Below are 23,688 nucleotides of genomic sequence, written 5' to 3'. Positions count from 1 at the left end.
AAAGATGCTTGATATGAATTGAATTTTCTTAAATTTACTGATTCTTTTTGTGGCCTAGTATGTGGTCTATCCTGGAAAAGGTTCCATGTATACTTGAAAAGAATGTCTATTCTGCTGCTTTTGGATGGAATGTTCTGTATAGATATATTGAGTCCTTTTGGTCTAATGTGTCATTTAAAGCCAGTGCTTTATTGATTTTCTGTCTGGATAATCTGTCTATTGGTGTAAGTGGGATGTTAAAGTTCCCTGCTATTATTGTGTTGCTGTCAATTACTCCCTTTATGTCTGTTAATGTTTGCACTATGTATTTAGGTACTTCTATATGTTGGGTGCATATATATTTATAATTATTATATCGTCCTTTTGATTAATCCCTTAATCATTATGTAATGGACTTCTTTGTCTCTTGTAACAGTCTTTGTTTTACTTTCTTTGATATAAGTATTGTTACCCTGGCTTTCTTTTGATTTACATTTGCATGGAATACCTTTTTCCATGCCCTCACTTTTAGTCTATGTCTTTAGATCTGAAGTGAGTCTCTTGTAAGCAGCATATATATGCATCTTGTTTTTTTGTCCATTCAGGCACTCTGTGTCTTTTGTTGGGAGAATTTAGTCCATTAGTCCTTTTTTTTTTTTTTGTGGTACACGGGCCTCTCACTGTTGTGACCTCTCCCGTTGCGGAGCACAGGCTCCGGACGCGCAGGCTCAGCGGCCATGGCTCACGGGCCCAGCTGCTCTGCGGCACGTGGGATCCTCCTGGACTGGGGCACGAACCTGTGTCCCCTGCATCGGAAGGCAGACTCTCAACCACTGCACCACCAGGGAAGCCCCAGTCCATTTCTTTTAAAGTAATTATTGATAGGTATGTTCTTATTGCCGTTTTAAAATTGGTTTTGTTGTATTTTTCAAAGTTAGACAGGTTTATTGTTTTGTAAGACCTGTCAGAGCTTTCTTTCTTCCTCTTTTTTTTCTTGAACTATAGTTGATTTACAATATTGTGTTATTTTCAGGTGTATAGCATAGTGATTCAGTTTTTTGCAGATTATATTCCATTATAGGTTATCAAAAGGTATTGGGTGTAATTCTGTGTTCTATACAGTATATTCTTGTTGCATATCTACTTTATTTATAAGTAGTTTGTATTTGTTAACCGCATATCCCTAATTTGCTCCTCCCCACTTCCCTCTCCCCTTTGGTAACTACAAGTTTGTTTTCTACATCTGTGATTCTGTTTCTGTTTTGCATATACATTCATTTGTATTATTTTTTAGATTCCACATGTGATATAATGTATTTGTATTTGTATTTCTCTCTCTGACTTATTTTACTAAGCATAATATTCTCTAGGTCCGTCCATGTTGCTGCAAATGGCAGTATTTCATTCTTTCTTATGGCTGAGCAATATTCCATTTTGTGTGTGTGTGTGTGTGTGTGTGTGTGTGTGTGTGTGTATACATCTTAATCCAGTCATCTGTTGATGACTATCTGTTGGGTAGCTTCCATGTTTCTGTGTCTTGGCTGTTGTAAATAGTGCTTCTGTGAACAGTGGGGTGCATATATCTTTTTGAGTTAGTGTTTTAGGGTTTTTGGATATGTGCCCAGGAGTGGAATTGCTTCATCATATGGTAATTCTGTTCTAAGTTTTTTAAAGGAATCTCTATACTGTTTTCCATAGTGGCTGAACCAATTTACATTCCCACCAACAGTGTACCAGGGTTCCCTTTTCTCCACATCCTCTCCAATGTTTGTTATATGTAGACTTTTGATGATAGCCATTCTCAGAGGTGTGAGGTGATATTTAATTGTGGTTTTTATTTGCATTTCTCTAATAATTAGTGATGTTGAGCATCTTTTTATGTGCCTGTTTGCCATTTGTGTATCTTCTTTGGAAAAATATCTCTACAAGTCTTCTGTCCATTTTCTGATTGGATTGGTTGTTTTTGATATTGAGTTGTATGAGCTGTTTGTGTATTTTATATATTAAAACTCCTTGTCTGGGCTTCCCTGGTGGTGCAGTGGTTGAGAATCCACCTGCTGATGCAGGGGACATGGGTTTGTGCCCCGGTCTGGGAGGATCCCACATGCCGCAGAGTGGCTGGGTCCATGATCCATGGCTGCTGAGCCTGCGCGTCCGGAGCCTGTGCTCTGCAACGGGAGAGGCCACAGCAGTGAGAGGCCCGCGTACCACAAACAAACAAAAAAAAACCTCCTTGTCAGTCATATCATTTGCGAATATTTTCTCCTATTTTGTAGGTTGTCTTTTTGTTTTGTTGGTGGTTTCCTTTACTGTGCAAAAGCTTTTAAGTTTAATAGGGTCCCATTATTTATTTTTGCTTTTATTTCTTTTGCCTTAGGAGACTGATCCAAGAAGATATTGCTATGATTTATGTTAAAGAGTGTTCTGCCTATGTTTTCCTCTAGGAGTTTTATGTTTTCCAGTCTTACATTTAGGTTTTTAATCCATTTTGTGTTATTTTTATATATGGTGTTAGAGAATGTTTTGATTTCATTCTTTTACATGTAGCTGTCCAGTTTTCCCAGCACCAAAGAGATTGTCTTTTCTCCATTGTACATTCTTGCCCCCTTTGTCGTAGATTAATTGACAATAGGTGTGCAGATTTATTTCTGGGTTCTATTTTGTTCTATTCATCTTTGTGTCTGGTTTTGTACCAGTACCATACTGCCTTGATTACTGCAGCTTTGTAGTATAGTCTGAAGTCTCTGAGGATTATACCTCCAGCTTTGTTGTTTTATTTTTCAGGATTGCTTTGGCAACTCATGGTCTTTTGTGGTTCTATATGTATTTTAGGATTATTTGTCCTAGTTCTGTGAAAAATGTCATGGATATTTTGATAGGGATTGCATTAAATTTGTAGATTGCTTTGGGTGGTATGGCCATATTAATAATATTAATTATTCCAATCCAAGAGCACAGGATATCTTTCCATTTCTTTGAATCATCTCCTATTTCCTTCATCAGTGTTTTATAGTTTGCAGAGTTTTCACCTCCTTGTTTAAGGTTATTCTTAGGTATTTTATTTTTCTGATGAAATTTTAAATGGGATTTTTGTTTTGCTCTCTCTTTTTGATATTTTATTATTAGTGTATAGAAATGCAACAGATTTCTGTGTATTAATTTTGTGTCCTGCAACTTCACCAAATTCATTGATGAGCTCAAGTAGTTTTTTGGTAGCATCTTTAGTACAGCTTAATCTTGTATTTTACAATCTTGTTGAATTCATCTCTTAGTTCTAATAGTTTTTGGGTGGAGGCTTTAGGGTACTTTGTATAGAGTATCATGTAATCTGCAAACAGTAACAGTTTTACCCCTTTCCTTCCAATTTTGATACTTGTTTTTCCTTCTTGTCTGATTGCTGTGAGTAGGACTTTCAATACTATGTTAAATAGATGTGGTGAGAGTGAGCATTCTTGTCTAGTTCCTGAATTTGGTGGGAAGTCTTTCAGCTTTTCACTGTTGAATATTACTTTGGCTGTGGGTTTTTCATAAATGGCCTTTATTATATTGAGATATGTTTACTCTGTACCAACTTTGATGAGAGCTTTTATTGCGAATGGATGATGAATTTTGTTAAACATTTTTTTCTGCATCTGTTGGAATGATCATGGGGTTTTTTGTCTTTCCTTCTGTTAATGTGGTGTATCACATTGATTGACTTGCATATGTTGAACCAGCCTTGTGGCCCTGGAATAAATCCAACTTGATCATAGTGCATGATCTTTTTATGTATTGTTGAATTTGGTTTGCTAATATTTTGTTGAGGATTTTTACATATATGTTCATAAAATATATTTTCTTTTTTTGTAGTGTCTTTGTCTGATTTTGGTATCAGGGTAACAGTGGCCCTGTGGAAAGAATTTGGGAGTGTGTCCTCTTCAATTTGGGGGAATAGTTTGAGAAGGATAGGTCTTAGCTCTTCTCTATATGTTTAGTAGAATTATCCTGTGAATTTATCCTGTTCTGGACTTTTGTTTGCTGGGAGTTTTATTACAGATTCAATTTCGCTTTTAGTGAGCAGTCTGTTTCAATTGTCTGTTTCTTCTTGACTCAGTCCTGGCAGGCTGTATGTTTCTAGGAATGTGTCCATTTCTTCTAGGTTCTTCAGTTTATTGGCATATAATTGCTGATAATATTCTCATGACTTTTTGTATCTCTGTGGTATTGGCTGTTATTTTTCCTCTTTCATTTCTTATGTTGTTTGTTTGGGTCCTCTTTTTATCTTCTTGGTGAGCCTCGCTGAAGGTTTATCAATTTTGTCAAAAAATCAGCTCTTGTTTTTATTGATATTTTCTTTTTTTTTGGTCTCTTATTTATTTCCTCTCTGATCTTTATTGTTTCCTTCTGTCTGCTGACTTTTGTCTTTGTTTTTCTTCTTCTAATTCTTTTAGGTGATAGGCTAGGTTGTTTGTGATTTTCTTTGTTTCTTGAGGAAGGCCTGTATCACTATAAACCTCTCTCTTAGAACTGCTTTTGCTGCATCCTATAGATTTTGGAACGTTGTGTTTTCATTTTCCTCAAGGTATTTTGATTTTCCCTTTGATTTCATTGGTGACCCATTTTTTTTTTTAGTAGCATGTTGTTCAGTTGCCACATGGTTGTTCTTTTCCCATTTTTCTTTCTGTAGTTGATTTCTAGTTTCATACAATTATTGGAAAAGATGCTTGATAAAATTTCTGTCCTCCTAAATTTGTTGAGGCTTTTTTTGTGATGTAGTATGTGATCTATCCTGGAGAATGTTCTATGTCAACTTGAAAAGAATGTGTATTCTGCTTTTTTGGGGGTGTAGCATCCTGTACATAGCAATTAAGTCCAACTGGTCTATTGTGTCATATAGGACCTCTGTTGCCTTATTGATTTTCTGTCTGGATGATCTGTCCATTGATGTCAGTCGAGTGTTAAAATCTCCTATTATCATTGTATTATTTTCAGTTTCTCCCTTTATGTATGTTAGTATTTAAATGTTTAGTGCTCCTGTATTGGGTGCGTATATGTTAGCGAGTGTAAAATCCTCTTCTTGTATTGATACCTTTATCATTGTATGATGCTCTTCTTTATCTTTTGTTATAGCCTTTGTTTTAAAACATATTTGGTCTGATATGAGTATTGCTACCCCCACTTTCTTGTTTCTGTTTGCATGAAATCTTTTTCCATCTGCTTACTTTCAGTCTGTGTATTTCACTCTGAAGTGAATCTCTTGTAGTTAGCATATTGAAGGCTCTTGTTTTTTTTAGTCCAATCACCCACCATATATTTTGATGGGAGCATTTAGTCTATTAAAATTGAGCATAATTATTTATATGCATGTACTTATTGTTATATTTTTCCTTGTTTTCCAGTTGTTTTTGTAGTTCTTCTTTTTTATTTCTTCTTTTTGTTTTTCCCACTGTGGTTTGATGATTTTCTTTTGTAATATTCTTATGTTTCTCTCTCTTTTTTGTGTGTGTGTGTGTATCTATTGTAGGTTTTCGATTTGTGGTTACCATGGGGTTCATCTATGTTGACCATAATCATATCTATTGCTTTAAACTGATAGTTATTTAAGTTCAAGCACATTCTAAAAGATCTACATTTTTTTACTCCCCTCCCCCCAATTTTGTGATTTTGATGTCCTATTTTACATTTTCATGCTTATCCCTTTACTGTTTATTGTAGTTATAGTTGCTTTTACAATTGTTGTTTGTTTTTTAATATGTGTACTAGCTCATTTAAGTGATCTTCAATCCTTGTTATTTATCTGCCTTTCCTGTTGGGATTTTCCCTTTCCTGTAGATTCTTACTTCTTTTTCATTTACAGAAGTTCCTTCAACATTTCTTTTAGGATAGGTTTAGTATTGCTGAATTCTTCTAGTTTCGCTTGTCTGTGAAATTCTTTATCTCTTCTATTGTAAATGATAGTCTTGCTGAGTAGAGTATCCTAGTTTGCAGGTTTTTCCTTTTCATGACTTTGAATATATCATGCGAGTCCCTTTTGGTCTGCAATGTTAGTGTAGAAAAATTGGCTGATAGCCTTATGCGGGTTCCTTTATACGTGACTCTCTTTTTCTATTGCTGCCTTTAGAATTCTCTCTTTAACTTTTGCTGTTTTAATTATGACATATCTTGGTGTGTGTCTGTTTGGGTTTATCTTGTTTGGGACTGTCTGTGCTTCCTGTACCTGAATATGTTTCCTTCTTTAGGTTAGGGAAGTTTTAAGCTGTAATTTCATCAAGTACATTTTCGACCTTTTTCTCTCTCTCTTCTCCCTTCTGGGACCCCTATAATGTGGAAGTTGAAGTTGTTTTATATTATCCCATAGACCTTTCACCATTAATTTTCATTTATCTTTGTCTGCCATTCTGATTGGGTGATTTACATTTTTCTACCTTCCAGATCACTTATGAATTCTTTTGTGTCATTTAGTCTGTGAGTCATTACCTCTAGAGTGCTTTTTATCAGAAATTGAATGTTCTATTTTTGATTAGATCTTCTGTATAATTTCTAGTTCCTTGTTAAAATGTTTAGATCTATTCTCTTTCTTAATTTAGTGTTTTCATTACCAACGTTTTGAACTTGTGTGTTGTACTGATTATCTCTGTTTCATTATTTTTCAGGGGATTTCTCTTGGTCTTTCAATTATGAGTTGTTCCTCTGCCTTTTCATTTTACTTAACTTTTTCTGTCTCTATGAATTTAGGTGAAACAGTTATCTACTGTGGTCTTGAAGGGGTGTTTTTATGTGGGAGCATTCCTGTGTAGACTGCATGTGCCCAGTGTTTTTAGTGTAAGGGCTGGATTTGGTGTGGAGACCAGTCACATCTTTCCCCAGGGTGTGCCAGCCACTATCACCTTGATAGGGTATGTGGCTGGTGTTTGAGGAGCTAAAGCCTGCACAGGGTGTGAGGTGTGACTTCTTCTCTGCTCAGTGGCAATCCCCACCCTTTCAGTTCCTAAGTTGCAGGAGTGGATGCCCTGAGGGTTGGGATAGAGCTGGCTGTGTTCCCTTAAGTGTGTATTTTTTCCTTCTCCTCGTGCTGGATCCTTTGCCCCAAAGGAGGGGAATGCTGTATAGAAAGTGGGGCTCATGGGCTAACAGAGGTCCAGTCCGCTACCTGCATATGTGTCTGTGGCTCCACTCACTCAGCCCAAGGTCACGTCTTTTCCCCTGTTGTCATTGTCCCAGATCTAGTGCAAGGTTATGGCATGGAGTGGGCAGGGCCGGAGCATTAACTTGATTGACACTGGAGATCGTGACGTTATGGTTGCAGGAATTGAAGTGGCTGTGCTGCCATCAGAAGCCTGGGCTACTTCTGTGGCACTGTTTGAGTAAGCACCAACAATGGCTGCCGCCACCCTACCTGGACCACACCCCAGGCTCTTGGGCCGCCTCTGCATTCCTAGATCGAGTCTTTTCCCAGGACCTGGCTTTCCTAGATCCAGTGCCAAGATGTTGCATGGAGTGAGTGGGGCCAAGGAGTTCACTCAGCTTGGACTGGGGAGTGCTCAAGGTGCTAGCCTCTAGGGCAGACCTCTCCCTGCCCTGCCTGGTGGCAAGCCAGCACCCACTCACTCCTCACAAGTAGAGTCTAGACACCTCCAGCCTTTCTCTCTGTCCCAGCAGTTCTCCAAATAGCCAAAGGGGCTTGTCTCCTCTATGTAATACCTCAGGACTGGGATGCCCAGTCTGTGGCTCAACCCACTTACTCCCCACAGTGAGTGTCCCCCCATGCAATTTCCCTTTTCTTCTTAGTCCCCTCCCAGGGACACAGGTCCCAACTTGATGCTTTTCTTCCTGTCCTACCTGATTACATGGGAATCTTTCTTGCATCCTTGGTTGTATAGGAGTTCCTCTGTCAGTTTCCAGTTTTCCATGAGAATTGTTCCATGTATAGATGTATTTTTAACGTATTTGTGGGGAAAGGTAAGTTCCATATCCTCCTACTCCACCATCTTGGTCCCCTCCTTGAGTTGTTTTTGTAGTTCTTTTTTGCTCTCTTCCTTTATGATTTGATGGCTATCTTTAGTGTTATGTTTGGGTTCGTTTCTATTTTGTGTGTATGTATCTATAATAGATTTTTGACTTGTGGTTACTATGAGGTTTATATACAGCAGTCTATCTATCTATCTATCTATCTGATTAAGTTTTTAATGTCTTAAGTTCAAATGCATTTTAACAACCCTGCATTTTTACTCCCTTCTCCCCATGATTACTATTTTTGACATCATACTTTTCATCTTTTTGTTTTGTGTATCCCTTAACTACTTATGGCAGATAAAGTTGATTTTATTACTTTTGTCTTTTAACCTTTCTACTAGCTTTGTACATGAGCTGGTTTGGTGGTGCTGAACTCTTTTAGCTTTTCTTTTCTGTAAAACTTTTGATCTCTTTATCAAATCTGAGTGAAAGCCTTGCCAGGTAGAGTATTCTTGGTTGTTAAGTTTTTCCCTTTCACCAGTTTAAATATATCATGCCACTCCTTTCTGGGCTGTGGAGTTTCTGCAGAAAAGTCAGCTGATAGCCTTTTGGGAGTTCTCATGTGCATAACTTCTTTTCCATTGCTGCTGTTAATATTCTCTCTTTATCTTTAATTTTTGCTATTTAAGTTACAGTGTGTCTTGGTGTGGCCCTGTTTGGGACTCTTTGTTCTTTCTGAACTTTGATGTCTGTTTCCTTTCCCAGGTTAGGGAAGTTTTCTGCTATTATGTCTTCAAATATGTCCTCTGGCCTTTTCTCTCTCTGTTCTTCTGGTCCCTCTATAATGCAGATGTTAATACTCTTGATGTTGTCATGGAAGTCTCTTAAACTGTCCTCATTTCTTCTTATTCTTTTTTCTGTTCATCTTCAGTAATTTCCACTACTCTGTCTTCCAGCTCACTGATCCATTCCTCTGTATTGTCTAATCTACTATTGATTTCTTCTAGTGTATTTTTAAAATTTCAGTTATTGTATTCTTCATCTCTGTTTGGGTCTTCTTTATATTTTCTAACTTTTTGTTAAAAACTTCTAACTTCCCCCCTGTTCATCCAATTTTCTCCCATGTTCTTTGAGCATTTTTCAATCATTACCCTGAACTCTTTTGGGTAGATTCTTATCTCCACTTCACTTTGTTGTTCCTACATTTAGAACATATTCCTCTGTTGCCTCATTTTGCCTAATTTGCTGCTTTTATTTCTATGTATTTAGAAGGTTGGTTATATTTCCTGACCTTTGAGATGTGGCCCTTTATAGGAGACATCCTATGTGTCCCAGCCACATATTTTCCTCTGGTCATCAGAACTATATGCTTTAGGGGTGCCCCCTATGTGGGCCATGTTTTTCCTTCTGTTGTGGTGGGCTGCCTACTTTGGGTGGTCTTACAGGTGTGGGTGGCCCCGGTCCAGTTGGTTGCCAGGCCCTGCCTTGTGTGGAGGCTGCTGCCCACTGATGGGTGGGGCTGGGTCACAAGGTGGCTGGCTGTGGAGCCTCAGGAGATCCTAGGGCTAGTGCTGACCTATGGGTGGGCAGAGCTGGGTTCTGGGATGAGTAGTTGTATTGCTGGGGTCTTGCATCTAGTATCGGCCTGCTGGTGGGCATGGCTGATTCCTGACACTACTGGCTCTGAGGTCCGGGGTATCCCAGAGCTGTTGTCAGCCTGAAGGTTGGTGGGGCTGGATAATTGGATGGCTGGCTGAGGGGGTCCAAGGCATCTCAGAACTGGTATTGGCCTGCAGGTGGGCAGGTTCAGGGCCTGGGGGTCCTGAGACTGGTGCCAGCCTCCTGGTACGTGGACTGTTTTTTGACAAGGCAGGCTGTGTGGCTGCAGTGGTCCTGTGCCTGTTGTTCACCCACTGGTGGGAAGGGTGGGAGCCCAAGGGATCCTGGGGTTTGTGCTCACCAACTGGTGGGTGAGGCTGGGTCCTCGTGTTTGTGCTGGCTCACTGGTGGGTAGAGCTTGTTCCTGAGATCTCTGATTGTAGGGCCCTGGTGGTTCCAGGGCTGGTGCTGGTGCACTGATGTGTGGGGCCGAGTCCTTTGCCTTCTTGTGGATAGGACCATGTCTTGGGTTGGCTGTGGGCTTTGGGGCTCTTAAGGAAGTTGGCCTGTTGGTGGGTGGGGCTGCATCTGGCTAGTTGCTTGGCTTGAGGTTCCCAGTATTAGAGTCTTCAGGCTGTTGAGGCAGATTGGGTCTTGGCACTAATAAGCTAGAGGGGGAGAATTCCAGAATGTTGCTTGCCAGCACAAGTGTCCTCGTAGTAGAACGAGCTCCAAAAATTGGCTGCTGCCAGTGTCTGTGTTCCCAGGGTGGGCTCCACTTGCCTCATGCCTCTCTAGGAGGCTCTCTGGTGTCAGCAGGTGGGTCTGACGCAGGCTCCTTTCAAATTACTGTTTCTTTCCCTGGGTCCCAGAGCATGTGAGATTTTGTGTGCACTCTTTAAAAGTGGAATCTCGATTTCCCGTAGCCGTTTGGCTCTCCTGAAAGTAAATCCCACTGGCCTTCAAAGGCAGATGTTTTGGGGACTCATCTTCTGGTGCAGGGACCCTAGCCTGGGAGCCCAGTGTGGGACTTGGACTCCGTGCTCTTTGGGGAGAATCTCTGCAATTTCAATTATTCTTCTGTTTGTGGGTTGCCCACCCTGGGGGTATGGGTCTTGACTATACCACATATCTGCCCCTCCTACCCATCTCATTGTGGTTCCTTTTTTATTTCTTTAGTTGTAGAAGAACTTTTCTCTAGTCTTCTGGTCTTTCTCATCAACAGTTTCTGTGTAAATAGTTTAATTCTGGTATGCTGATAGGGGGAGGTGAGCACAAGGTCTTCCTACTGTGCCATCTTGGCCACACCCCCAACCTTTTCCACAAAATATTTATTTATTTATTAAAGATGAATTATTTTGTGTATTTTTTTATTCTTTCATGCTTCCAATGTGATATTGAATAGGAGTGATGATTGTGTACATCTTTGATGTCCTGATCTTAAGGGAAAAACATTTAGTGTTTAACTATTAACTATGATGTTAATTATAGGTTTTTTGTTGACTTTCCCATGTATTCCTAGTTTGTTGAGAATTTTTACTATGAATCTGTGTTGAATTTTGTCAAATTATTTTTACGTGTCATTTGATATGATCATGTGGTTTTTCTTCTTTAGACTATTAATGTGTTTTACACTGATTAATTTCCAAACATTGAACCAGCCTTGTATTCCTGGGAAAAATCTCACTTGGTGTGGTGTATAGGCATACTTTGTTTTATTGCACTTCACTGCAGATAATTGCATTTTCTGTAAATTGAAGGTTTGTGGCAACGCTGCCTCAAGCAAGTATATTGGCACTATTTTTCCAACAGCAGTTGCTCACTCTGTGTCTTGGTGTCACTTTTTGGTAATTCTCATGGTATTTCAAACTTTTTCATTATTATTGTATTTGTTACGGTGATCTGTGATCAGTGATCTTTGTTACTAGTGCAGAAAGATTACAAATAATGTAATGATGGTTAGCATTTTTTTAGCAATGAAGTATTTTTTTTTCCCTCTCCCACCCACCTACCCCTGGCAACCACCAGTCTATTCTCTATATCCATGACTCCGTTTTTGTTTCTTAGGTAGGTTCATTGGTGTCATATTTTAGATTCCATATATAAGTGATATCATATGGTATTTGTCTTTCTCTTTCTGACTTACTTCACTTCGTATGGTAATCTCTAGGTTCATCCATGTTGCTGCATATGGCATTATTTTGTTTGGTTTTATGCCTGAGTAGTATTCCATTGTATATATGTACCACATCTTCTTTATCCATCTATCTGTCGATGGACATTTAGGTTGTTTCCATGTCTTGGCTATTGTGAATAATGCTGCTATGAACATAGGGGTACATATATCTTTTTGAATTATAGTTTTGTCTGGATAGATGCCCAGGAGTGGGATTGCTGGATCCTATGGTAATTCTATTTTTAGTTTTCTGAGAAAACCTCCATACTGTTTTCCACAGTGGCTGCACCAACTTATATTCCCACCAACAGTGTAGGAGGGCTCCCTTTTCTCCACACTCTCTCCAGCATTTGTTATCTGTAGACTTTTTAATGATGCCATTCTGACTGGCGTGAGGTGGTACCTCATTATAGCTTTGATTTGCATTTCTCTAATAATTAGCGATGTTGATCATCTTTTCATGTGTCTATTGGCCATCTGTATATCTTCTTTGGAGAAATGTCTCTTTAGGTCTTCTGACCATTTTTCGATTGGGTTGTTTGTTTCTTTATTGTTGTTGTATGAGCTGTTTGTATATTTTGGAAATTAAGCCCTTGTTGGTCACATCGTTTGCAATTATTTTTTCCAATTCTGCAGGTTGTCTTTTTGTTTTGTTTATGGTTTCCTTTGCTGTGCAAAAGCTTGTAAGTTTGATTAGGTCCCACTTATTTATTTTTGTTTTCATTTCTATTGCCTTGGGAGACTGACCTAAGAAAAAATTGGTATGATTTATGTCAGAGAATGTTTTGCCTGTGATCTGTTATAGGAGTTTTGTGGTGTCATGTCTTATGTTTAAGTCTTTAAGCCATTTTGAGTTTATTTTTGAGTGTGGTGAGAGGGTGTATTCTTTTTTATTTTTTTAACATCTTTATTGGAGTATAATTGCTTTACAATGGTGTGTTAGTTTCTGCTTTATAACAAAGTGAATCAGTTATACATATACCTATGTTCCCATATCTCTTCCCTCTTGCGTCTCCCTCCCTCCCACCCTCCCTATCCCACCCCTCTAGGTGGTCACAAAGCACCGAGCTATCTCCCTGTGCTATGCGGCTGCTTCCCACTAGCTATCTATTTTACGTTTGGTAGTGTATATATGTCCATGCCACTCTCTCACTTTGTCACAGCTTACCCTTCCCCCCCCCATATCCTCAAGTCCATTCTCTAGTAGGTCTGTGTCTTTATTTCTGTCTTACCCCTACGTTCTTCATGATATATTTTTTTCATAAATTCCATATATATGTGTTAGCATACTAACTTCACTGATTTACATGCAGCTGTCCAACATTCCCAACACCACTTGCTGAAGAGACTTTTCCCATTGTATATTCTTGCCGCCTTAGTCAAAGGTTAATTGACCGTAGGTGTCTGGGTTTATTTAGCAATGAAGTATTTTAAAAAAACTTTATTTATTTATTTCTTTTTGGCTGCATTGCGTCTTCATTGCTGTGCACGGGCTTTCTCTAGTTGCAGCGAGTGGGGCTACTCTTTGTTGTGGTGCACGGGCTTCTCATTGAGGTGGCTTCTCTTGTGGCAGAGCATGGGCTCTAGGTGTGTGGGTTTCTGTAGTTGTGGCAAGTGGGCTCAGTAGTTGTGGCTCATGAGCTCTAGAGCACAGGCTCAGTAGTTGTGGCATACGGGCTTAGTTGCTCTGTGGCATGTGGGATGTTCCTGGACCAGGGCTTGAACCCATGTTGCCTGCTTTGGCAGGTGGATTCTTAACCACTGCTCCATCAGGGAAGTTCCGAAGTATTTTTAAATTAAAGTATGTACATTGTTGTTTTTAGACATAATGCTATTGAACACTTAATAAACTAAGAATAGTGTAAACATAACTTTTATGTGCACAGAAAGTTCCTGTGCCTTGCTTTATTGTGATATTTGCTTTATTGCAGTATTCTGTAATGAACCCACAATATCTCTGAGATATGCCTGTATTATTCTTTTTCTGTATTGTTGAATTTTTTTGTTAATATTTTGTTGAGGATTTTTGTTTTAGTGTTCATGAGAGTTATTGGCCTATAGTTTTCTTGGACTGTCTTTCACTGGTTTTGGAACCAGGCTAATGCTGGCCTCATAAAATGAGTTGGGAATCATTTCTTTCATTTCCATTTTCTGGAAGAGATTATATAGAATTAGTATTATTTCTTTTTTAAATGTTTGGTAGAATTCTTCAGAGAAATCATGTGGACCTAGAGATTGCTTTTTGGCAAGATTTTTAACTATGAATTTTATTTATTTTTTATAGAGTTATTCAAGTTACTTGCTTTATCTTGGGTGATTTTGGTCGTTTGTGGTTTTTAAGGAATTAACCCATTTCATTAACTTTGTTGACTGTCTGTGCATGGAGTTGTTTGTAGCACTCCCTGCAATTATTTTTTTAATGTCTCTGGAGTCTGTATGTTACCCTTATTTTCATTGCTGATATTGGTGATTTATGTCTTCTCTCTTTTTCTTTGTCAGTCATTTTATTTTTAACATCTTTATTGGAGTATGATTGCTTTACAATGGTGTGTTAGTTTCTGCTTTATAACAAAGTGAATCAGTTATACATATACATATGTTCCCATATCTCTTCCCTCTTGTATCTCTCTCCCTCTCACCCTTCCTATCCCACCCCTCTAGGTGGTCACAAACCACCGAGCTGATCTCCCTGTGCCATGCAGCTGCTTCCCACTAGCTATCTATTTTATGTTTGGTAGTGTATATATGTCCATGCCACTCTCTCACTTTGTCACAGCTTACCCTTCCCCCTCCCCATATCCTTAAGTCCATTCTTTAGTAGGTCTGTGTCGTTATTCCCATCTTACCCCAGGTTCTTCATGACCTATTCTTTTTTCTTACATTCCATATATATGTGTTAGCATACGGTATTTGTTTTTCTCTTTCTGACTTACTTCACTCTATGACAGACTCTAGGTCCATCCACCTCACTACAAATAACTCAATTTCATTTCTTTTTATGGCTGAGTAATATTCCATTGTATATATGTGCCACATCTTCTTTATCCATTCATCCAATGATGGACACTTAGGTTGTTTCCATCTCCTGGCTATTGTAAATGGAGCTGCAATGAACATTTTGGTACATGACTCTTTTTGAATTATGGTTTTCTCAGGGTATATGCCCAGTAGTAGGCTTGCTGGGTCGTATGGTAATTCTATTTTTAGTTTTTTAAGGAACCTCCATACCGTTCTCCATAGTGGCTGTATCAACTTGCATTCCCACCAACAGTGCAAGAGTGTTCCCTTTTCTCCACACGCTCTCCAGCATTTATTATTTCTAGATTTTTTGATGATGGCCATTCTGACCAGTGTGAGATGATAGCTCATGGTAGTTTTGATTTGCATTTCTCTAATGATTAATGATGATTAGCATTCTTTCATGTGTTTGTTGGCAATCTGTATATCTTCTTTGGAGAAATGTCTGTTTAGGTCTTCTGCCCATTTTTGGATTGGGTTTATTGGTTTTTTGTTATTGAGCTGCATGAGCTGCTTGTAAATTTTGGAGATTAATCCTTTGTCAGTTGCTTCATTTGCAAATATTTTCTTCCATTCTGAGGGTTGTCTTGTGGTCTTGTTTTCTTTGTCAGTCCTGATAGAGTTTTATTAGTTTATCAATCTTTTCAAATAACCAGCTTTCTATTTCATTGATTTTCTCTGTTGGTTTTTGATTTTCAATCTCACTGATTTCTTCTCTTTATTCCTTCCTTCTGTTTGCTTTGTGTGTATTTGCTCTTTTTCTATGTTTTTAAGGTGGAAACTTAGATTGCTCTTTTGAGACTTTTCTAATGTAAACATTTAATATTATAAATTTCCTCTAATCACCTCTTTAGCTTTAGCCCACAAATTTTGATATGTTGTATTTTCATTTTCATTTATTTTCTGATTTCTCTTGAGATTTATTCTTTGACCCTGGGGTTATTTATAAGTCTGTTATTTAATTTCTGTGTATTTGGAGATTTTGCTGTTACATTTCTGTTATTCATTTCTAGCTTAATTCCATTATGGTCAAATAATATACTTTATTACTTAAATTTGTTATGGTTTGTTTTAGAAATCATGATCTCGTATATCTGAGTGAATGCTCCATGTGCACTTGAAAAGAATATTTCCTCTGCTATTGTTAGGTGGAACGTTCTATAAATGTCAATTAGGTACAGTTGGTTGATGGTATTGTTGAAAACTCTTTTGGTTTTGATTGATTTTTGTCCAGTTCTATTGTTTACTGAAAGATGGGTATTAAAATCTCTTACTTTGATTTTGTAATTGTCTGTTTCTCTCTAATTCTGTCAATGTTTGCCTTGTGTATTTTGAATTTCGGTTAAAGGTTTTACATTTATATATAACTATTATATCTTCCAGCTGAATTGACTCTTTGGTCATGATTGAATGCCTATCTTTATCTCTGATAATACTGTCTCATTTTGAAGTCTGTTTTAACTGATATTATTATGGCCATTAGTTTTCTTATGTTTATTGTTTACATGGCATATCTTTGAGTCTTTATATTTGTAGATATTTGTACATATCTATATAGGTATAGATATATACCTGATTATAATTGGGTCTTCCTATGTACTATTTCTATAGTTATCTTTTTTAAATCACAAATATGATCATGTTATATTGCTATATCAAAACTTTCAATAGCTCTACATTGCTTATAGGTAAAATTCAAACTCTATAACTGCAATTAGTGGATTTTATAGTTTTTAATCTCAGACCTCTTATTGGCAAGGCTTTCATAAAATTATTATAATCTCATGCTTAAGTAAACAAAATAAAAATTGAATTCATAATCTTATGCTCTGTTGGATAACAGGAAGAAGTAATAGAAATTAAGCACTCATAACTAAAGAGTTAATGGTTAGATTATAGTTTGTTTTGCTCAGTAGCTAGAGCTATGCTAACCAGTATGGTAGCCACTGGCCAAATGTGTTATATTTAAATTAATTAAAATAAATCAAATTAACAAGTCAGTTTCTAAGCTCCAGTGGCCCACATTTGAAGGACTAATAGCTACCATATTGGACAGGATGGAAAATGTTCCTATTGTTGCAGAAAGTTTTGTTGTATAGGACTTGTCTAGAGCAGAGGTTGACAAAATTTTTATGTGAAAGGCCAATAGTAAGTTTTTAGGCTTTGCGGGCCATATGGTCTCTGCTGCAGCTATTCAACTTTACTGTTACAGGGCAAGACAGGCATAGATAATATATAAACAACTAGGTTGGCTATATTATAGTAAAGAATTATTAAAAACAGGCAGTGGCTGGGTTTGATCTGTGAGCTGTAGTTTGCTGACCCATGGTTGTCTAGAACATTGAATTAAATTCTTGACACCTCATTTAGAATGGTATGTTGACAAAGTGAGCCCATCCTGAAGGAATGAGGCAATATAAAACCATTCCATAGGAATATATAATAAAAATAATTAGAAATTTTAGAATAGCTAAGAGAAAAGTTCAGGAGTGATGATAGCTCTTCAAATATTTCTCAGCTATCATGTGAAAAGAGGAATTAGACTTTGTGATTAAGGAACACAGAACAATGACCATTGCATGAAAGTTACAGGAAGAGCATTTTAGTAAAATGTAAGTACAAACTGGGTTGATAGAATAGTGAGTTAAGTAGTAAGTGCTAATAAATTAAAGTGATTTATGCATAAGGTGAGGTTTGAATTCAGTGACCTGTATGACTTATTTTTTTTAAATAAAAAATTCCAGGGCTCTGCCCATTAAATCCTCTGTTATCATATTTAGTTTGGGAATTTACTTAATGACTTGTTTTCTCTTTTTTAAAAATTTGAGCCAAAGAGAAATTCATAATTCTCTTCACAACTCTGTTTGAGCAGCTTGATTACCTTGAATGTGTATGTGCTTTGATTGTCATGATTTGTTAATGTCCTTAAATAGGCAGAAAACCAAAAGCTTTTAGATGAGAAGAAACAATTTGAGAAGATTGCTGAAGAATTAAAAGGAGCAGAACAAGAACTAACAGGGCTTCTCAAAACCAGAGAGGTTTGTTTAAAAACGATACATTTTTTTTTCAAGTGTTTTGTTAGTAGGATACAGATTTACATTGTAGATTATGGTGTGGCTGTTAGATTTGCTTCACAAAATTCCTCTGGAAGATGTGTTCCTGCTACATTTAGTATGCTAACAATTGATTTAAAGCACATTTAGAGAACCTGCATATTATAATGAGGAAGAGAAAGGTCAACATTTTAGATACCAATAGTATACATAATGCCATGGCTTATAACAATTACATTTCTTGATGTCTTGAGTATTTCTTAATTGATACATTTAAATTTTAGCCTTTATTAAGTTCTTAGCTTACAGTAGTTTTTATAGTGCTCATGTTATAATTTTAGAATGTCTTTTATTTTTAAAAAGTATGTTTTCAGTCTATTACAGTATTACATTGTAATTGTCTTTGTAATATAGTAAGAACAGCTTAGTTTTTCAAGTACTGCCTGATTTCATTAACTAATGCATTTCTTCTTAAAAATGTGACATTTTAATTGAAATTAATTACTTGGTAGTATAAAATTGACAATAGTATTTTATAATATGTAAATATAATTTTACTGGTTGAGCTTCAGAATATCAAGATGGAATTTACTTATAGTATTGCATTTGTCATTGCTCATTGTTTTAAAATTATAATGACTATGGCATTAAATCAATTTAAATTTTAAAAATTTGACATATTTTTGCCAAAGATATAACTTGCTTACATGGAGTGACCATACTTTTTAAGTGAGAAAACTGTAAAAACATTTGCTGTGATAATACATGTTTATTTTTCAGAAAAAAGTACATGATTTGGAAATACAGTTAACTGCCATTGCAACAAGTGAACAGCATTATTCAAAACAGGTTAAAGAGCTGAAAACTGAGCTTGAAAATGAGAAGTATGTTTTCTATCTATAAAGTAGCTTATGTATTCAATTCCTAAGCTTTCTGTAATACTGTAAAGTATTAACTACTTTCCGAAGTAGGTAATACTAAATTAGTAAATTATGTGTAATACTTTTTTGAATAGGCTTAAAGTTGTGTTTTATTTCTGATTAAAGATCAAAATAATGTGTCAATTTCATTGTTAAAGGAGGTACATATTATTGACATAAGAAGAGTATATATCACAAACTTGAGAACTGCATTAGAAGAGCGATATGTTCTTTTCTTGGAGATTATTTAGCTCCTCATAAAAATAATCATTTGTAGTTGTAACTAGTTATTTTGATTGTTTTACTAAATTACTACATAGGTTTGTATTGATGAACTGACAAAATATAAATTCATTTCTCACATTGTCCAAACATAATATTTAGTTGTTTCACCTACTTAGTAAATTTAATTTCTAGAGAAAGTGGGAGGAAATGATTGTTGTGTTGTTACTCAGGGAGAACTAAACTGAAGCAGGCAATCTAGTGGTGAGCATGATTTTTGCTTTCTGGTTGCTTCTCAACTCTAGATAAAAATGAGAAATAAGTAATTTACTCAGCATCTTGTCACTTCTCTTTCAACTCCCATTCTCAGCTTTCTGGTACCTTTTCAACAGTACTTTTGTAGGGGCTCTGGGTAATATTCATCTATTAACCAAAATTCCTTTTAATGAATGAACTGATTAATATAAATTTGTGTTATCCTTGGTATATTTGCTTTTTCAACTTTTCATTTTTTAATTAAAACTCTTTGATGAGTTTCCAGTATCAGTAAGTAGGAAATAAAAGGTGCTTCTGAAATCATTCCATAGAGCCAGCCACACACTCCCCTTCCCTCATTTAAAATTGATCCTGGCTGCAACCAGTAACAGCAGTAATCTCTCTTCCAATGTGGAATATTTGAGACCTTGTAAGAGCAGTTTAAGTGTTGTGCATGTGCACAAAGTTTTATTTATTTTAATGAAAATATTTTAATTAAAAATAGTTAATGTCTCATGTGCTATTAAATCATCAGAAATTTGAAACAGTTTCTAAGAGACAGTCTACTAGAAAGAAAATATTATTTGAAAAAATAAATACTTTTCAAAATTTGTGAAAGATAAACGGGGAAGTGGTATGGAGAATATGCAAGGAAATATGTAACATCTTGAAAAACTTACTATAGAAAATTTTCAAATATATACAACGTTAAGAGGGAATATTGTAATGAACCAGCATATACCTATCACCCAGCTTCAAAAATTTTTAACTAATGGCCAATCTTATTTCATTTGTAGCCCCAGCCCTTCCTTTCTTTCCCCTAAGATTATTTTGGATAAAATTCCACATCATACAATTTTATATGTAAATATTTTGGTATGACATGTTTTTTAAAAAACAGGCTTAAGAATACTGAACTAACTGCAAGCTGCAAAAGGCTTTCACTGGAAAACAAAGACCTAGCACAAGAAACAAGGGATATGGCCCTAGAATTAAAGAAACAGCAAGAAGATATTAATGTGAGTTGAAAAAGAAAGTCCCAGTGACTTAGTTTTCTTACTGTAAAGTTAAGGGGTTAGAATAGATTACCTCTAAAGTTTCTTCCAGCTTTAAAAGTCTGATTATTTTAGATTATCTGATTATCTTTTTCTTCGAAATACTTTGTTTTAGAAGAAAAATATGCATATTGAGGTAGTAATAATATGCATACAATGATGAATAAAATATCATTCCTCTTTAGTTTATGACTCAATAAAAAAAATAAATGCTCAAATAGCTTAAAATAGTATATCATATGTATTGTTTGGGGGACAAAGTGTTATCACAGTTCACAGGATCACTTCTGCCTTGGGGAAAGAGAAAGAGAAGGCTTTAGAGAGAATACAGCATTGATTTTTGCCTTAAAAACATGAATAATTATCAGTTCAGTCGGTAGCAATGAGTGGAAAAGCATTCCTTGAAGCCATAACAATACAAACAAAGGACACAAGTCTCAAAGTATCACTGGGAAACAGCAAGTAAGACTAGTTTTTTAGCTACTAATATAGAGATTATTAGGGGAATAGAGTAAGGCTGGAAAACTAGTGTGGAACTGTATAAGTTAAATAACCCATTCTCTTGCTTTATATATAACTAAATGAATTTTAAGACAGATAAAGGTCTTGAGTATTAATTTCAATTTTAGTTTTGTTGAAACAAAATAATTAATATAAACCGCACTGATTATTTCTTTAGAACAGCAAAAAGGAAGAAGAAAGGATGTTGAAACAAATAGAAAATCTGGAAGAGACAGAAACACAATTGAGGCAAGACTAATGCATTGGCCTTTTTTGACTGGCCCAAAATAGTATTTCTTTCTATTAACTTGTTGTAGTTAATTTACATTAATCTTATGTTGAATATAGTATAAAATAAAAAATTAGACTTAAATCATTGCTTTGGAATCCTGCTTAAAAATAAAATTGTAATAATGTCTATTTTATACTTAGCTTGAAATAGTGATATTAGATGTAGAAATTAATTTTAAATTATCATAAACTTTCTAATATTTAATATTTATTTAAGAAAGTATACTAGTCATATGCCAGAAAATTTAGAAGAGGTATTTAAAAAATTTAATATTACTTTAAGCATTATCTATGTTTCTAGTTGTTTTCACAATCATCTATTTTAATGCTTGTATGCCAGTCAGTCAAGTGGATATAACAATATTTTAATTTGGATATTTACATTTTCCAGTTTTTCACTATCATAAAGAATACTGTAGTAAACATTTTGGGACATAGAGATTTTTATCTTATAGGATAAATTTCCAGTGTGAATTTATTGAGTCATAGGAATAATTATTTCAATTACTTTTTATAGACCAATGGTTTCTAATAGGTTTTATCAGTTGTAAACCATGCAATACAACCAATATTTTATGAAAATGCTGGTTCCAAATGTTTTAATTACTTTTGGGTATTATCATTAATTTATTAGATAATATAACAGGTAGAAACAACTCATAGTTCTTATGATTTATAATTTTCATGTTTTGGGTAAGCTTTGGAATTTTTCGTGTGTGTTTGCTAGAGTTTCTTCTCTGTAAATTGCTTATGCCTGTTGCCCACTAATATTTTGATATCTTGATTATTTTCTTACTCATTTAAGCTTTAAAAAACATATTAATCCTTTATGTTATTTTATTTAAAGCACATATTTCCCCTAACCTGTTGTTTTCCTTTCACTTTGGGTAATTTTTTTGTTATGCAGAAGTTTTTTTAAAGAATTTTGTATTAAATCGAATTCTTTCCTTTTGAAATTTTTTCCCATTGCTTTTTTACTTACAAATCTTTTTCCTGCCTGCAATCAAATATTAATATTTTCTTTAGTTACTTTAAAAATTGATATATTTAAAAATCAATATATTGATATTTGGTTTATCTTTCTCTTTTTCAAATACTGAAAAACATTTCAAGGTATCAATTTACTTTCTAACACTACTGTAGATCTGTGACCTCTTTTTGATATGCAGTGTTTTCATGTTTATTACTTTCTAAATAATCTGTTTTTGTATTTTAAGTTTCCTTTTAATCCATTAGTAATTTAGATGATTTCCAAATATTAGGGGGCTCTTGTTTGTACTCACATTCTGATGTATTAAGTTTTGACTTGTTTGATTAAAGAATGTGGTCATTAAAACTTAACAATTGTAAATTATTTGATATTTCCTTAGACCTAATATATCTCCCTCATAGGACTGTCTGGGGATTACATGAGGAAATGTGAATAAAGTGCTGAGCACAGTGCCTGGCACTTAACTGTTACTATTTTCCATATTTGGAAAGTCATCTTTTACTATGCTTCTAAAGATTACTTTTGTCCTTTATGCTTACTTTTCTTCTTCAGAAGTAACTGTTATTTATAGACTAAATCTGTGATTAAGCCACTGTACATTTTGGGGATAAAAAGTGAAGATATTTTTTAGGGAAAGGCTGCTTTTAATTTAAGAGAATTTAAGTTGTTTGGATAATATCTTTTTGTACATCTGCCTACTCTATGGACTTACAGAACTGTAAATAAAAATATATTTAGGAAAAGTAAGAATATGCCAATTAAAAATTTTAAACTCAGTTGAAGAGTAAACATCCTAGATTCAGTTCTTACAAGGCCAAGTTATTCCACGTGATTGAATACTATTCCATGCATTTACATTAGACCCCGTAACATATCAGTTGTAGTAACAAGAGAGTCTACAATTAGAAATAGCTTTAGGGCTTCCCTGGTGGCGCAGTGGTTGAGAGTCCTCCTGCCGATGCAGGGGACACAGGTTCGTGCCCCGGTCTGGGAAGATCCCACATGCCGCGGAGCGGCTGGGCCCGTGAGCCATGGCCGCTGAGCCTGTGCATCCGGAGCCTGTGTTCCGCAACAGGAGAGGCCACAACAGTGAGAGGCCCACGTACCACAAAAAAAAAAAGAAAGAAAGAAAGAAAGAAAGAAATAGCTTTAAAAGTATCCTTCTGAGACAAAACACCCTTGTTTTCATATGCAACAGACAGATTTTAAATTGAAAAAAGTTTGAAAGGATAATACATGCATGTGGTGTAAAAATCAAAAGGACAAAAGGACATGGGGAAAGAAACCTGTTTTGCTTGCCTTTTGTCTTCCTGATATCCAGTTTCCCTCTCCAGAGGTATCATGGTTTCTTGTGTATGTTTCCAGAGATACTCTGTACATATATAAGGATACAGGTATACGCAAATATCTCAGTCATGTAGTTCTTCTTTAAAATCACTGGTATGTATGTCCCTAATTTATCTGTACAACATTACGACTATGTCTTAGAATGATGACTAATTTATGACTAAGAAAACAGTAAAGTGAAATCTTGACTTAAATAAGAAATAAGTTTTCCTATCTAGGAGTTTCTTTTTTTATGGAAAAATGTCTATAAAGATCTAAGTAATTTCAAAATAAATGTATAAATTAATTTAAATGTAGGAGTAGAATTGTGCTTATTGACATTAATGCATGAAAAATTATCAAACAAAAT

At 35.7% G+C, this 23,688-nt stretch overlaps 1 protein-coding gene across 2 annotated transcripts in view; it reads left to right on the top strand.

Moving 5' to 3' along the window:
* Positions 1-23,688, top strand: part of SYCP1 (synaptonemal complex protein 1) — a gene marked incomplete at both ends in the record, with an annotated part of 153,453 nt that overhangs the window by 59,319 nt on the left and 70,446 nt on the right. For both annotated transcript variants that reach the window (XM_082832354.1, XM_082832353.1), the window contains 4 exons: positions 17,638-17,742; positions 18,538-18,641; positions 20,056-20,173; positions 20,889-20,959. In XM_082832354.1, the coding sequence (XP_082688480.1) occupies positions 17,638-17,742; positions 18,538-18,641; positions 20,056-20,173; positions 20,889-20,959 (398 nt within the window). The remainder of the gene's footprint in view (positions 1-17,637; positions 17,743-18,537; positions 18,642-20,055; positions 20,174-20,888; positions 20,960-23,688) is intronic.

Source organism: Leucopleurus acutus (assembly GCF_964270905.1).
Source record: "Leucopleurus acutus genome assembly, chromosome: 2".
NCBI lineage: Eukaryota > Metazoa > Chordata > Mammalia > Artiodactyla > Delphinidae > Leucopleurus > Leucopleurus acutus.
This window is presented reverse-complemented; position numbering and strand designations above follow the sequence as displayed.